Consider the following 16193-nt stretch of genomic DNA (forward strand, 5'->3'; position numbering starts at 1 on the left):
TAAGAATTTGTCAGCAGGGTCAGGGAGTAGGCTACAAATACTGGTTATTTCTAAGGAAAGCAATGAGTGATAATTAGATAAATGGTAAAGAAATCATACTTTATATATGTTAACCTCCAAGTTTATCTAGGAAACTTTATTGTTCCAAATTCTGCCTGTGCCTGGAATGAAAGGGAGATATTTTCTCTAACACATAAGGTTTTCTTTAGGCTAGGGGTGTAGCTTTGTGGTAGAGCACTTGCCCAGCATGTGCAAGGCCCTGGGTTCTATCTTCAACACCATTAAAAAGAATTTTTTTTCTTTTAGTACACATCATACCCAGTATCCATTGGAAGATTTTGAGCCGACTTTCTTAAGGTGTGAACCTATTTCATTATTTGCCCCTGAAGTTCAGACTCAGAACTCAGAGTAGAGGAAGGCAGTGGTGAGCTCAGGCAGTGAGTTATGGATGCTGATCCCTATCTTAGCAATGCCTGTATCTGATTGGGATGCATGGTTCTCAGCAGAAGGAAAGTGCCTCTCCACCAATCTGCCTATTTGAAGAAACTTCTGCAGTCTAATGTTTCAAGGAGTCAAATTATCATCCTTAAGAGGATTATATTTAAAGAAAAGAAATGAGGCTGCGTTTTCAAATGTCATGTTCTTCTGAAATAATTTTATTTTAGTTTTTCATTTGCTTTCATAGAACAACTAGGATTCTGTGCAATTCATGAGCCTGGAAAGGATGGGTCATTTATCATTGATTTGATTTCCATGCTGGCTGGATTTACACAGAAAAAAAAAATTCTGTCCTTTGGGCACAAATATCACCTACAAGCAGCTGATACAGAAACCCTGTTGTTACTCAAAAAGGGAACGAGGCAAGGGAAAATGAAGACCACAACATAAACCCAGTACTGGAAGTTTAAAATGCACATCCAACTGACAGTGGATCAGTAGTGTAACTTTTGTGCTGAACAGTACAGAAAGTTTCTTTAAATTTAACTTAAGTGTATTGTTTATTTTTGCAAATTTCCTTATGAAATTTGACTCACAGTGTTCATAACTAAAAATGACATCTTGAATCCAGGTGCAGTAGTGATAGTTATTCTTGAGATAGAGCAAAGTTCCTGGGGGGAAAAAAAAAAAAAAAAAAAAAAACAACTTATTCCTGCTTCTGTGAAGGTGTGCCTCTGTGCAAACATCTCAGAATTAAAGATACATGTTTTAGTGACAGGCCACATGCCTCTGCCATACACCCATATAGTTTTTTGTTTATAAGGCTCAACCTTCCAAATACTTAATAAATATTTCATAGATACTCTTTGACCTTTGTATTCTTATTTTATTGCTCATCTGTAATTTTTTACATTACATTATATAATTGGCACAAGTATGCCTCAAAAAGCAATTTTATTTTTGTCTGCCATGATCCCTTTAAATCTATTCAATGGTGCTAATTCTTCTGCTCCTGACAATCTCAAATGCAGGCAGTTTCAAAACCTTTGAACCATTTTCAGTTCCTACAAGGTTCTGTGCTTACTTTGTTGCAAAATTCAGTCTTGATCTAGTAGTATATAACTTTGGTCCTTATAGTAACCAATAGTCTGTGATCCTTATTGAAAAATAAGTCCCCATGTGGGCTGGGGATGTAACTCCAGGGGTAGTGTGCTTGCATAGCATATATGAGGCCCTGGGTTCAATCTCCACTACTAGGAAAAAGAAAGAAACCACAGAAAAACATTCCATCCCCACTCCACATCCTTGAGATTGCTGCACATGGTGAACTCAAAGCTAGGAAAGTATGGATAACCTCTCTCTTTCTTGCTCCCACTTCACCTACTTCTATTACTGATTCCTTCCTTTCTCAAACCTAGAGGGACACAAGCTGACCCCACACTGGTTTGTCTTGTATGTGACCCACATGTGCATGATGGAAATCATTGCCCATCTTCTGCCCTGACACACTCTAGGTGTGCAGAACATTCTATGCATCCTTCAACTGGCTAACCCACAAAAAGCCAGCTCACTCCTGGCTCTTCACATTTCTTAGGTGGGAGTTGTGTACCAACCCACCATGTCCTTCTAACTGGGAGGCACAGCGAGCTCTCCAAGTGGGTCTATTTTATCAGCTGCAGCCCTGCTAGACTTAAGGGGACACCCAGATACCCAGGACCTCAGGGTGGCAGTAGGTCGAAGACTCATAGAAATTAATAGCTCTCTCCAAAGTCCTCTTACTGGTGAACAATCTTACCTTAAAGTGTTCGAATGATCTGATTAAAAGTAAACCAATACTAGATTGGGAGGTGAAAACAACAAAATATTCAATGAGTTATAACTAAGAAACAGGATACAATTGTAACCAGATCACAATGGGAAATTGTGGTTAACTAGAACCATAAGTTTAATAAAAGTTTTACCCTTAACTCAGCACATTGTTCCAGATTCCTCAAAGATGTGGTGATGTCAAAGCAAGATATGGTCTCTCTGTCATTCATGTATTTGCTCATTCTTCATATATATATTGAGCACCTGCCATAGGCAGGCACTATTCTAGGTATTGTTGACAGAGTGGGAAGCAAGTCATTCAAGATCCCTGTTCTTGTGGAGCAAACATTCTGACACTTACATAGTCATTCAGTCAATAAACAAATAAGAAAAATACTAGCTAGTATAGCGGTGCTATGTAGAGAATTAGAATGGAGACTTAATTTAGATGAAGTGACTAAGGAGACTTCATTCCAACTTGACAGGATTTAACAGGGAAAGGGAGTGAAAGGGATCCAGGATAAGTCTTAGAATTAGGGTTCAGCTTAGTGTACTCAAAGAGTGTCCTTAGGACCTATACCAGACTTCAAACTGTCAACTTGAGATAACTCAAAGTTATGGAAAGTAACCATTAAGGAATTTTTATAGCAATTTAAAAGGGAAATACTATGTTCATGAATATAATAATTTTTTTCTTTGCTAATTTCATTTTGCTAGTAATTCATTTTATTTTACAAAAGTTACAAATTAGAAAATTTTTAAAACCTGTTTTTTACCATGGACCGTATAAGAATCATTAGTTTAACCATTTAACCAATCAATGAATCACAGTGGCACCATTTCCTGAGATGAAGAGCAGGCTAGGAGCACCTCTGGGAACAGAAATCTGGTATGTGTTGTTTGGATCATGCTAAATTTGAGATGCCCATTGAGCACCATAATGTAGAATGGATCATTGGGTATGTGCCTCTAAAGTCCTAGAGAGAGATCAGACTTGGAAATAGGGCTTTGGTAGTCCTCAGCATACAGAAGCTGTCTGACGCTATGAGATTGAATGAGATCAACAAGAGCAGAGGAGTAGGTGCCAGCAGAGGAAAGTGATCAGATGCTACTACAGAAAAAGAAGGAAAACCAGTATGGTTTGTCATAGGAACCAACAAAAGAAAATGTTTCAAAATGGAAAAGTAGTCATCTCTGACTTATGCTGCTGAGAGGTCAAGTAAGGTAAGAACAGATAAGTGATGATTCCATTTGGCTAATATGCAGACCCTAACAGCAGCAATTTCAGTGGAACAGTAAGAACACAAGCTTAATTGGAGTAGCCTAGCAAGAGAATAGGTGACAAGGAAATAATCTGGTAATAGAAGTGGGGGTACTTCATTGTAATTGTTGTTGTGTTTTGTTTTGGTTGTTTTTTGTGGCACTAGTAATCAAAACCAGGGCCTTATGCATGCTAGGCAAACACTGTCACTGAACTATACTCCTATGCCCCCAACCTAGAGTTACTTCAAATAGTTTTTGTTGTAACGGAAACCGAGAGATGCAGTGAAGGTCAACGTGGAACTAAGGGAGATTTAAATTTATTCAAGACAGAAATGTCTAGAAGAGTCAGGAGGTTGGTGATGCAGGCATGTATCAGAATTCAGGGAAGAACATCTTTGCCAAAAGAACACTATAGGCCGTTTTGCCTATTTAAATGAACACTAATTATAGTTATAGAAATTATATTCCATTTTCATTCCATTCTTACAGAATTCTGCTGGGGTTCCATACTTAAGGTAAGGAATTAGAATTCACTAAGGCAGTTTGGGATTTTGGTAGAAATACTGAAATTTCCTTTAATGCTCCATGGTGAGGAGATGGAAATGGAACATGTCTCTGCTTTATTGAGTTTAAATAATAGTATAAATCTGACATCTGAATTTTTAAAAGTTGTATCCTCAATTCTTCCTCACCATAGGAACAGAACTTTAAACATATTTGTCATTTTGACAGGAGTACAAAATTTCAAGCTTTGAACAGAGGTTGATGAATGAAATAGAGTTTCGGTTGGAACGAACGCCTGTTGATGAATCAGACGATGAAATTCAACATGATGAGATCCCCACCGGCAAGTGTATTGCTCCCATCTTTGACAAAAGACTCAAGCACTTCCGGGTTACAGAAGGCTCTCCAGTCACATTCACCTGCAAAATTGTTGGCATACCTGTTCCAAAGGTAGGGGGAGATGACCAGCCAGTGTGTCAACCAACAGCACAGAATTATAGACAGTGCCTTCAAAACAGTCTTAGTAGACTCTTGTGTAGCATCTACAGAGGGAATGAAAACCAATACCAGAAATTAGAAAAACTCAGTTATTTGACTGAAACAAGAACATCAGGAATAGGAACATTAAATAAACCAAAAAGAAATCAGACTTGATAGACTTGTAATTAAATTTTTAAAAACTTTTTAGTCTTGATACTGTATTTTGGGCTATTGATTCTCTTAGCCATCAAACTCATCAATCTGACATTTTTCATTCTATTTAATATCTATTGAATACAAACAGGGTGCCTGTTGTACAAAGTGAGCTATATTTGTATTATTACTACTAGGTTGGTAAATGCCGAAAATGTCATATCGTTATCACTGACTGCTGAAAAATCTTATGAGTCACCAGATTTTTTGGCAAGTCAGCTGAGAGAAGGATTTGCACCTGGCGTGGCTGTGGCAGGAGATCTCTTCACTCTACTTTCACAAGCATTAGCATGGTGTTATTATGTATGGTTAGGTAACCAGGAAAAGTAGAAAGGGCAGCTGTAACCAGGACTTTATCCCCACTGTCTTTGAGAGATATCCTTGACATATGCAGAACTTGCCATGAAAAAAATTTTTTTTAAATTTTGGCTAGATGAGAAATTTAGCTAATTAGTCCTAGCCTTATTCAATTTGGCATAATAAACCATACTCTCCTTTTAAGCAAGATGAGCTATTACTGGTACTGAGCACTGCAACTGCAGGAGACTTAAATATGTACATAAGTAATGAGAAAAGAGCCAGGTTCCTGGTTTTCATTATTTTGCCTCTGAAGACACTCCTGGTTCTCAGGGTATCTTTTAAAATAATAATGAGGTACAACAAAATAGTCAAAAGCTTTATCTTAATTCTAAATTATATTGAATTTTTGACTTAATTATTGTATAAACAGAGGGGTATTATCATACCATCATTTTAAATATGTTTTATAATCTTTTTTTCGAGTGCTTTGAAAAGGATGAATGACATCTTATAGAAATGATAGTTGATGCTTGCCTCACCCTACTCCCTAAGTTCTTTATCTTCTAAAGATATATGGAACTATATTATCTTTGACTTCAGGTGTACTGGTTCAAAGATGGGAAGCAGATTTCTAAGAGAAATGAACACTGCAAAATGAGGCGAGAAGGAGATGGGACATGTTCTCTGCACATTGAATCCACCACCAGTGATGACGATGGCAACTACACCATCATGGCCGCCAACCCCCAGGTGGAGACGCAGGGTTACGCACTGTGCTGCACTCTGAGGAAGGAGCGGTTTGATGTCATTGTGAATGAGACCTTGAGAAGTGCGAGTTACTCAGGATTGCTGAGGAAAATGAATGAGAAGCATTGTGATTGTGTGTAACTAGAGCACAGTATCACAACCTAAAGACTAGTTAGCTACTGACGGGTCACTCAACCTTTCAGGCTTTGTCAAAAGACATGGGTACAAGTTCTTCACTACATTTCCCTCCCAAAGCTATTGGGCCGAATTTTGTGTTTATCAGCTCCTTGGGTCTCTTGAGGAGTCAATAAGTCATTCTATCAATTATTCTATCAAAAACAATATGTCATTTTTGTTGTTTAGAGAATAGGTAAATTACTTCAACAAGGTTTGAAGTGTCTCTCAAATTCATATCCTCACGTTCTTTTTCTGTCGAGATCAAATCTTAAAATTCCCCTAAAAGATAGGCCAGAATAAAATACCTTTAATTACTATTCAAATACAAAGTACAGAACTATAATTTCTATTCTCATCCACTCTTCCTATGGAAATGTCAGTTTTGATGAATCTCTATTGAGAAAAGTATAAAAATATTTGGCCATGCTCTCTGCATTGCGGCTACAAGTCTTATTAGGTTTACAAAATTTCAAAGAAAAACTTTTTTTATTTGTGCTCAGTTTGTTTCTCAGGTTAAAATAAAAATCATCACAATAGTCTTAAAAATCTCTCTCCCTGGAATATGAAGAGTGATTTAAGAAGTCATATTCTATTGTTTTCATTCCACTCCCACGAAGAAAGACTTAAAATAGCAAAAAGTTTCATAATGTTCTAATACAGAAAAAAAATCATATAAATTGAAAAAAATGTAGATTTTTTTTGAGGGGATACTGGGGATTGAACCCAAGTCCTTGCATATGAACCCTCTACCACAAAGCTACCCCCCATCCCTTTTTACTTTTGAGACAGGGTCTCACTGAGTTGCCAAGGCTGATCTGACTTGTGATCCTCCTACCTTAACCACTGGAGTAGCTGGGATTATAGGTCCACACTACCATGCCCTGTTGGAGTACTTCTTAATTTAATCTTGTTCTTTTTCTATTTCTCAGGGGAGAATCAGCTGTTCTGGCCACTTGATGGTACAGAGTTTGCCCATTCGCAGTCGACTAACTCCTGCTGGTCAGTCTCACAGGTAAACATAGGAAGAATCCACCTTCTATAGACTCCTCCCATGTGCCTACCCTCCACAAAGAGCACCATAGTTGTTAATTAAAGGAAGCCCTCTGCCTGCAACACCAGCACCACTTTCGAGCTGGTCAGAAATGCAGAATTTCAAGCCCACCTCAGATTACTGAATCAGAATCTGCATTTTAACAACATCCCCATGTGATTCACAAGCACATTAACATTTGAGAAATTCTGATCTTTGACACAATTTTAATGGTTCAAAATTTGTAACCATCAGAAGCATGTGTGCACATAATATATAAACCAGACCCTTTCAATTGAGTTACTATCTTCTCATTAATAAAACAGGAAACTTTAGTGATTATATGTATATGGATCAAATATTTTTGTTGTCTCCACTATAATAATTAGCTTTCTTTCCTCACTGATTTTACTAACCACTAAGAAGAAAGAGCCTGGCTTGAATCTTACGGTGCCACAAAGTCATAGCAAAGCATTCCATAGTTGCTGACACGTATGAATTAAATGTGACTTACCAAAGGAATAAAAATAGTGACCCATGTTTCAGATACAGTATTTCACCAGCCTTGCAACTATACCTCCTTCTTTTTTTAAGAACAGCTGTTACTGTTGGTCAGTCTTACCCAGTTTAAGTTCATGGACATCTTTTATGGTCTGCCATAATTTATAACCAGGTTAAACTTTATTACTCAAAGCCATAGAGATTGAAGCTGCCTTGTTCTGGATAATAAACAGGACTTCTCTTTTGGCTGTCTTTTGAGGTTCAGATTGAACGCTGATTTATTTGTTTATTTTGATGACTTTTGAACAACTGGTCAAGCCCACAGCAAGGAAGCTGAGCCACTTAACCCAGAATGACTTCAGAGAGAAAGAAGCTAAAGCCTGTTTATTTGATTACAGATCTCCCAAGATAATCCTACAGTTTAGGACATGCTTACCACTTTGCTTTCTTTTTCTTTTTAATCAACTCCACACCATTATTATTTATTATTATTATTATTATTATTATTAATTTTCTGCCCCAGAAGGCCCTTCCCCCCCAAAAAAAAAAAAAAAAAAAAAAAAACTGCTGCTCTCTATATAGTCCTATAACCATGCCTAAATGCCTGTTTCTATGAGTTTGTAAAATGATTTCTATGTTTGAAACCTGAACATACTTGTTATAGGGGAAGGTCCCGAGTGCAAGAAAGAGACAAAGAGCCTCTACAGGAACGCTTTTTCCGACCACATTTTCTGCAGGCTCCTGGGGATATGGTAGCTCATGAGGGGCGCCTCTGTCGGCTGGACTGTAAGGTAGATTCTTAGCACTTGTCCTTAGTTCCAGATCTGTTCAGATTTTGCATTTGATTGTTTGCTTGCATTTACTTTTGTTTGTATTTGTTTCATTGGGGCTGTGGGTTTCAAGAAGGAGGTCCTGGGGAAGGAAGAGATCATTTTCCCCATAGACTTTTTTGAAAAATTAATACCAGACAAAATGATTTCATGAAATTTTAAAGTCATTATATTTTAATTAAAATTACATTGGTATTGTATCAAGTTAATTGCATTTTTAGGATACAACCAAGGAGGTGATATAATCTGAAAATTTCCACATGGTGCCTGGAAAGTCTTTATTCCTATGTGATTTTTTTTTAATCCTTTAAGTGATTATTGTAAGGTATAGTCTTTGAAAAAAGTTATAGTCATGAAAAGATGACTCAGAGGCAGTTTATGAGAGCAGAACATGGTTTCTCATACTGATCAACCTCCAGCACATTTAGTGAATCTGCATTCTAATTTCTTAACTAAAAACTAGGTGTCAGTTGGGCAGGGTAGATACCTCTTAATATGACAAGAAACTTAAGTCACCCTCTGCCCCAAACATAATGCTGAATCCTGTGAAAATTTTGAATGCAAATTTGGGAAGCCTTGAGGTTAACCATTGGTTCAGAGTTCGCTCCTATGGGTGCTTCTTAGTCTCCCGTTGCTGCCTAAATGATATTCAGATTGACTGTTATTTCCCCCTCACTAAACTCTAAAAACTACCAAGGCCTATGTCCCATCCCCAGAGATTCTGGTTTAGTATTGTAAGTGGGCATTTTAAAATCCTCCTCATGTGCTTATAATTTGCAGCAAAATTTGAGAACCCAGGTTTACTATCTGACCTTTCTCATATCTAACTCTTGCTTATTATATATATAAGCAATTTATTATCTCTGATATTGATGCTTCAGGTATGTCTTATTTATAGCTTAATTCTTAATTTTTCTAAAGTAGAATATAATCAAATAGATTAATCATGACCTAAACTGGGGTCAAAATACAATACCATTTAAATTCATGCAGCTATTCATTCAGACCCATCCCTCCTCTCCCTGTGCTGCTTCAGAAAGATTCTCACCACTCCGTGTTTTCTCTCACTGTATACTTGCCAAACAAGGATGAAGAATTCAGCCACCAAATAAATCTGCCTGTCATCAGTCTGTCATTTGCCTCAGCTGTCCTGTTGTTTATTAGGTGAGTGGCTTACCGCCCCCAGAGCTGACGTGGCTGCTCAATGGCCAACCTGTGCTACCAGATGCCTCCCACAAGATGCTGGTCAGGGAGACGGGAATCCACTCTCTGCTCATTGACCCACTCACCCAACGTGATGCGGGGACCTATACGTGTGTGGCTACCAACAAAACTGGGCAGAATTCCTTTAGTCTGGAGCTCACTGTAGTAGGTAAGGTTTGCTGCTGGGACCCCCAGACAAAACTCCCTTCAAAATTATTGTGCAAATATGCAGAATCTCTGGCAGAATTCCTTAGTCCTTTGCTCCCCCAATCTCAGTTTCCCTTCACTGTAGTAATGACCATATTTCTACATTGCTTTCAAAAACATGTGTTAATGTTAAAATGGAATGTGCTACCTTGTACATCTTACACATGCAATAAAGGGAGCCATTGTAATTGTTCACTGAGCAATCAGCAAATTGACTGACACTACATTCCAGTCATTTGTCCTGCAGTCAATCTGTCATTCCTGGAACATACCAGGCTTTTTAAGTTACAGGCCTTTGCATAAGCAGTCCCTCTACTTAGAATACCCTTCTTGTCCCTCATCTTCTTATTCTTTCTCTAAAGCCTAACTCAACTGTCACCACCCAGGCACAGTAGATCCACCAAGCACAACTACTCCTTCCCAGTCCTCCTCTGTGTTTTCTATGCCAGTAATCTCAGCTACTGGAGAGCTGAGGTGAAAGGATCGTAAATTCAAGGCCAGCCTGGGCAACTTAATGAGATTCTGTCTCAAAAAACAAAAAATTAAGAAATGAAAAGGAGGGACTTACAAAGTGCGCTTGGTCTTCTGTGTAATTGTTCATTTCTTTGCCTGAGCTTCTGAGGTTATAGACTCTGGCTTATAGTGTATATCTCTAGTGTTAGCCTTAATGCCCAGAACATGGAAGGTGCTTAGCAAATTTGAGTTGGTAACTGAACAAACCCTTATCTTATAAGCTAATGTGAAAAAAATGCTGTCATGCCTATAGAAGAGGAAAGCAAGACATCACTTGCAAAGGGCCAACCCTGCAGGGCAGCAGTCCAGAATTAAATTTCAGAATGTAGGAACCCCAGGGCTGGGCTTTCTCCTGCTGTGTTGCAGTCTGATGAGTTCAGGGTATCTTCGACACCTCAATCCTCTCTATAGAAAAATGCCTATTTCCCCTGTGTATATTTTTCCATTCCTTACAATGAATTTTCTCTTGCTAATGGAATAGGAAAGATTCATTTTGTAAGGATACATTGATTTCCGACCTTTACCTTTTCCCCACCATTTTGCTCAAACATTGACTTTGGAACCCTGACATAGGAGGTTCTGGCCAAAAGAAAATCCTCTTAGAAAGTGTAATTTGGTGTTTAAAAAAAATAATATGATTCTGTAGGTCTGAGATTTTTTTTCAAAATAAAATTTGCGGAAAGCTAATATATCTCCTATGAAATAAACTCCTCCCAAAAAAAGGAAAAAAAAGGATCAATTTTAGTATATAAAGTATATTGTTTCTCAAAAGTTATTGCTTAATTAAAGAAAATCCTTTAATTCAACCATTCCTAGCATTTGCATCCCATGTGTGTGACCCAGGTCTTCAATTCAATGCACATGGGATGTGCGGAGATGACTGACCCATTTCTTTTTTTAAACTTTTCTGAAACTTTATTAAGACAGTGATCCTCACTAGAGGGTATAAGAAGTGTTCTAATGAGGAGGTGTGGTAGGTGCCTGCCTACCTAAATTCCAGAATGTAGAGCATTGGAGGCATGAACTTCGAAGCACTTACTATTCAAACAAGAAAGTCTCTTCTCTCATTCAGCAAAAGAGGTGAAGAAAGCACCTGTGATCCTGGAGAAACTGCAAAATAGTGGCGTTCCTGAGGGCCACCCTGTGAGACTGGAGTGCCGTGTGATAGGCATGCCCCCCCCTGTGTTCTACTGGAAAAAAGACAACGAGACCATCCCTTCCACCAGAGAGAGGATCAGGTATGGCAGCCACCACCTCCACGGGGACCTGTGCATTGGAGCACATGTTGGGCCACCTAATAAGACTGTATGTAGCCTTTTGGGTCTTGCTTCTTTCACTTAGCAAAATGCTCTCAAGTTTCATTCATTTTATTGTGTATATAAAGAATTTATCCCTTTTTGTTGTTGAGAGGTACTTTGTATGGTTGTCTCAGGTTTAAAATTTTAATTTTTTTGAGGGGGAGTGGTACTAGGGATTGAACTCAGGGGCATGAGCCATATCCCCAGCCCTATTTTGTATTGTATTTGGAGACAGGGTCTCATTGAGTTGCTTAGCACTTCACTTTTGCTCAGGCTGGCTTTGAACTCACCATCCTCCTGCCTCAGTCTCCTGAACCCCTGGGATTATAGGTGTGCACCACGGCACCCACTTAAAACTTCAATTTTTAAGTTTAAAAGTATACAATAAAATAAATAAATAAATAAATAATTTAAAAAATAAAAAAAAATTTAAAAAGTATACAATAAATTTATGAAGGTCCTACACATTAGTAAGTATTTGTGACTTCTGCATCCCTGCCTTCTCACCTATGTGTCTCTGCTCATGGCATTTCTTCTTTGAGTGCTCTTCCCTCCAACTACAATTTACCTCCCTAGTACCTGTGACCTCCCAGGCTCAGTTCAAAATCTTGGCCCCTAGGAGGAGCAGTGCCCCTCCTCCTCCTCTCCCCAGTCCAGAACTGGGTCTGTATTCTGTAGTTCAGTATTGAGCCTGTCTTCTGCCACACGCTGTTGCACACAGCCATCATTGTTAGTGTTGTTGGTTTCATTCTGTGTCACCTTGCTAGACGGCAAGCATCTGAGCACAGGAACCACATCTCCTTTATCTTTGTATGTCCTGACTCCTCACAACACCCAGCACCACGTCTTTTACTGGTAGCAATTTATAGAGAACAAATGAACAAGTGCATGAAACGTCCTCCGTGGTCACCTCAACTCACTGAACTGAAGCAACGGCATCCTGATGTGTCTCTGACAACAGACACAAGCCCTGTTCAGTTCTCCTCCTCACCACTGTCAGAGTGATCTTTTAAGAATGCAAACTGATTACGCCACCTGCAGCTTAAGATATATCAATGGTTCCCCATCACCTGAAAGGAAAAATCCCAAGCCTTTACCATGTACATGTGACTCTCTCTCCTGCCTTCTCCCTAGGCCTCCCACCTGCTGGTCCCCATGTACACTCCTCTCCTGGCTATAATGAACATGCCACCTCTCTCCCACACCATAGTGTCTTTGCTCAAACTGTTCCACTACTTGGAACAGCCTCATCCCCAACCTCAACCTTTTTTTTTTTTTCCTTTTCGGTACAGGGGATTGAACCCAGGGCACTCAACCACTGAGTCACATTCCCAGCCCTTTTTTGTATTTTGTTTAGAGATGGGGGTCTCACTAAGTTGCTGAGGCTGGCTTTGAACTTGAGATTCTCCTGCTTCAGCCTCCCGAGCTGCTGGAATAACCTCAACCTTTTAGAATAACTCCAGCACATCTTCTGGGAAGCTCGCTCACAAATGAATGGGTTATGTTTTATTTTAGTACTTCTGAAGTGGATTTTAAAAGTAATCTCTTCTTATTCATCTCTGGTCTTAGTGCAGTATTCTTTTTCTGTAGCTTAATCTTACATATGCTTGTGCTTCTGAACATCTTCACGCCTCCTCCTTACTGCCAGGGACTTCCCCAAATAACCTTCCCTCTATGTTCCCAAAACACCTTTCCTACGTCATTGCTCTGTCATGTGTTGCATTCTATTTATCACCACTTTTACTTATTTCTCTCTTATTTTTTCTTTCCTACTAAACTTAGGGACTCTTCTAGAGAAAGAACTTTTGTCATTTTCATCTTTACACCCTCAGCACTCAAGGCAGTCGCATCCAGGATTGTGCCCAACAGAGTATTCAACAAGAATTTAGTAAAGAAATATTTCAAAGAATAAATTCATTAATCAGAAAGTGAAGGTAGCCAATGTGTTAAAGTGGTGAGATTGTGATGGGTATTCTTTTTTTTACTTTGGTTATACTTGTTATGGCTTTATTTAGTCTTATTACTTTGCAAATAAAAAATAGCTTTCAACAAAAGGAACACACTTGTTTCTTCTTTAAACTCAAAAAGTTATTGCTATTATCTCTGCCCAGTAAATGAACTGTGGCAGTCTCCAAAGGGACTTGGAATTCAATATGAAGGAGGCCAGAACAACAGGGGTGAAGGGGACAAGTGGCCACATGGTTCTCCATCCATGGTCCCATATCAAAATCACCTGGGGAATTTCTAAAAAATCCTAATGCTTGGGTCCCAGCCTGAGGTTCTGATATACTTCCCTGAGGTATGGCCTGAGATTCCAACGTGTAACCAAGGTTGAAAACTACTGATGTACAGAAAGTAGCAGGAAAAAGCAGGCTGATTTCCTCAATCACATTAAGCTAAATTCTGCACGCGTCCCCCTGGTCACATTAGGAAATGCCATCTCCCTGCTACAGATCCATCTACCCCTGGGATCTCATTTTGGTTTACTTTCCCACAGCTTCTTAACAAAGTTCTCGCTGAAATTTCCAATCTTGTTTAGAAAAGAGATTGTTCTGGACTTTGGCTGTGAAAAGCAGGGGTCCCCTGATGGGGAGTAAACTTTGGTAGAGTTGGAGCAGTGGAAAGCACAGACACAGGTCATAGCATCTTGGATGGCTGTCAGCCTCCCCTTAGCAATACAAGGTTCATTGCTGATCTTTTGTAGATTCTTTTATCCTTCAAATTTGCTTTATGCTTGCCTTCAGCTGAATTTCCCCTTTTCCCCCCCTTTAGAGAGGGAGTTTCCCTAAATTTGACAGAGATGCTTCTGCACCTAATTAAAAGATGGGTATGGGACTGGGGAGATAGCTCGGTTGGTAAAGTGCTTGCTGAACAAGCACAGGGCCCTGGGTTCGATCCCCAGCCCTGCAAAAAAAAAAAAAAAAAAGATGGGTATGTTCTTTCTTTTCTCCAGTATGCACCAGGACACAACAGGATATGTCTGCCTCCTCATTCAGCCAGCCAAGAAATCAGATGCTGGATGGTATACGTTATCAGCCAAAAATGAAGCTGGCATCGTGTCATGCACTGCTCGGTTGGATATATACGGTAAGTATAATGTCATCAATTGAACATCTGTGTGTGACGGGCAGCTTTAAAATCATTTTTTCAGGATAAGTACATTTGAATAATAACATAATTAATAACAGTGGTATCCTCAGGTCCTCCCAGGCCCATGAAATTATTATAATTGTTGTTACCCTCATTTAAATGCTGAGGAAACTGAAACTCAGAGGGAGGGGTTAGTGACTACAGCTAAGAAGCAAACCCAGGTCTTCATATATTCCCTTGAGCCATGTTCCTAATTTTCAAAGGATTTAAGAAATTAATCTTTATTAATGTTTTTGTATGCTGTATTCCTCTTCCTTAAACTCTCTGACATTGACTGGTATTTTTTGGAGTCATAGTCTTTAATCCAAAAGAGTGCTTCTTTTTTCTTCTTCCTTTTTCTTTTGTTTAAATAACTGGTTAGATCAATAAGTTTCACATTCATAAGTTGTTTAACATGGTTAATAGAATAACAAGAGCAATTTTGTTATTTACAGGTGAACAACAGGTATCCCTTTTGTTTAGTATCATGCAGGAGGGGGTTTGATCTGCCATTTTCCCTATGTCTCATTTTTGGAGGAATGATATAGATCTCTAATTATTTTCCCTGACATGAAAATAAAATCAGTTGTGAAGGAAACTGAAAAAGTACAGGGAGAAAGAGGCCAGGGATAGGTTTCTTAGTCTAAGCTAAGTGTTATTGGGTTAGAAGGCAGTAGGTCTCCTACTTATAAAACCTGAAACAGATGACTTATCTCAACACTGCCCTCCAGTGGCTGAGTTCCCAGCTAGCCTTCTCTTTCTTGTCCTTCATGGCGCCTACAATAGGAGGTGCTGTTTCCTCTGTTGGATCCTGGAGTGGGGAAGATGATGGAGGCCTAGGCTAGAATCATTTCCCAGTCCCCCTTCTCCTCCTCCACCACCACCACACTTCCAAGAAATGGAACAAGTGCTGCTGGGGTATAGTTCAGTGTTAGAGTACATGCCTAGTATGTCTAAGTCCCTGGGTTCAATCCCCAGCACCAAAAACAAAAGTTTGGGGGTCAAAGTTCCATTCTAATGCTGATAATTATTGTCTAGTTAAGATGCAGAGTTAGCAGGGTAAGGAAAAGAGATGCTCTTAAAGTGGAATTGCTTGAAGTTTTCCTTTCAGTGTTATAACTTTACAAATTTGATTTTCTCCATTCACTCAGAGGAACTTGAGACTGAAAAACTGATTACAGATAATGAAATCAGCAGAGGACCAATTTATACATCAGAATGCTAAATAGGGGCACAACCTCCTAGGACCCAGAGCCCCATTGTTTACCACCAAGTATACCCCCTTCTCCACATCAGGGTCCCCAGAAACCTAATCAGGAGATTGCTTGCTAGTTTTTTTTTGTTGTTGTTGTTGTTGTTGTTTTTGGTTTTTGGTTTTTTTTTTTGATTGTTGTTTTGTTTCATTTTTGGTGTTGGGGATTGAATTCAAGGGCACTTTACCACTGAGCCTCATTCCCAGCCCTTTTTGTTTTTTATTTTGAGACAGGGTCTCACTAAGTTGCTGAGGCTGGTCTTGAACTTGCCATCCTCCTACCTCAGCCTCCTGAGTTG

The 16193-nt window shown here is 39.1% G+C and overlaps 1 protein-coding gene across 3 annotated transcripts in view; it reads left to right on the top strand.

Annotated features, from left to right (window-relative positions):
• Positions 1-16193, top strand: part of Mypn (myopalladin) — a 91909-nt gene that overhangs the window by 72221 nt on the left and 3495 nt on the right. For 2 of the 3 annotated variants that reach the window (XM_047552557.1, XM_047552555.1), the window contains 7 exons: positions 4243-4464; positions 5608-5757; positions 6861-6943; positions 8127-8253; positions 9457-9664; positions 11288-11453; positions 14467-14600. In XM_047552557.1, coding sequence (XP_047408513.1) covers positions 4243-4464; positions 5608-5757; positions 6861-6943; positions 8127-8253; positions 9457-9664; positions 11288-11453; positions 14467-14600 — 1090 coding nt within the window. Of the gene's footprint in view, positions 1-4242; positions 4465-5607; positions 5758-6860; positions 6944-8126; positions 8254-9456; positions 9665-11287; positions 11454-13295; positions 13498-14466; positions 14601-16193 lie in introns of those variants that run through there. The other variant, XM_047552556.1, reaches the window with a different exon arrangement.

The sequence above is a fragment of the Sciurus carolinensis genome, chromosome 5, assembly GCF_902686445.1.
Source record: "Sciurus carolinensis chromosome 5, mSciCar1.2, whole genome shotgun sequence".
NCBI lineage: Eukaryota > Metazoa > Chordata > Mammalia > Rodentia > Sciuridae > Sciurus > Sciurus carolinensis.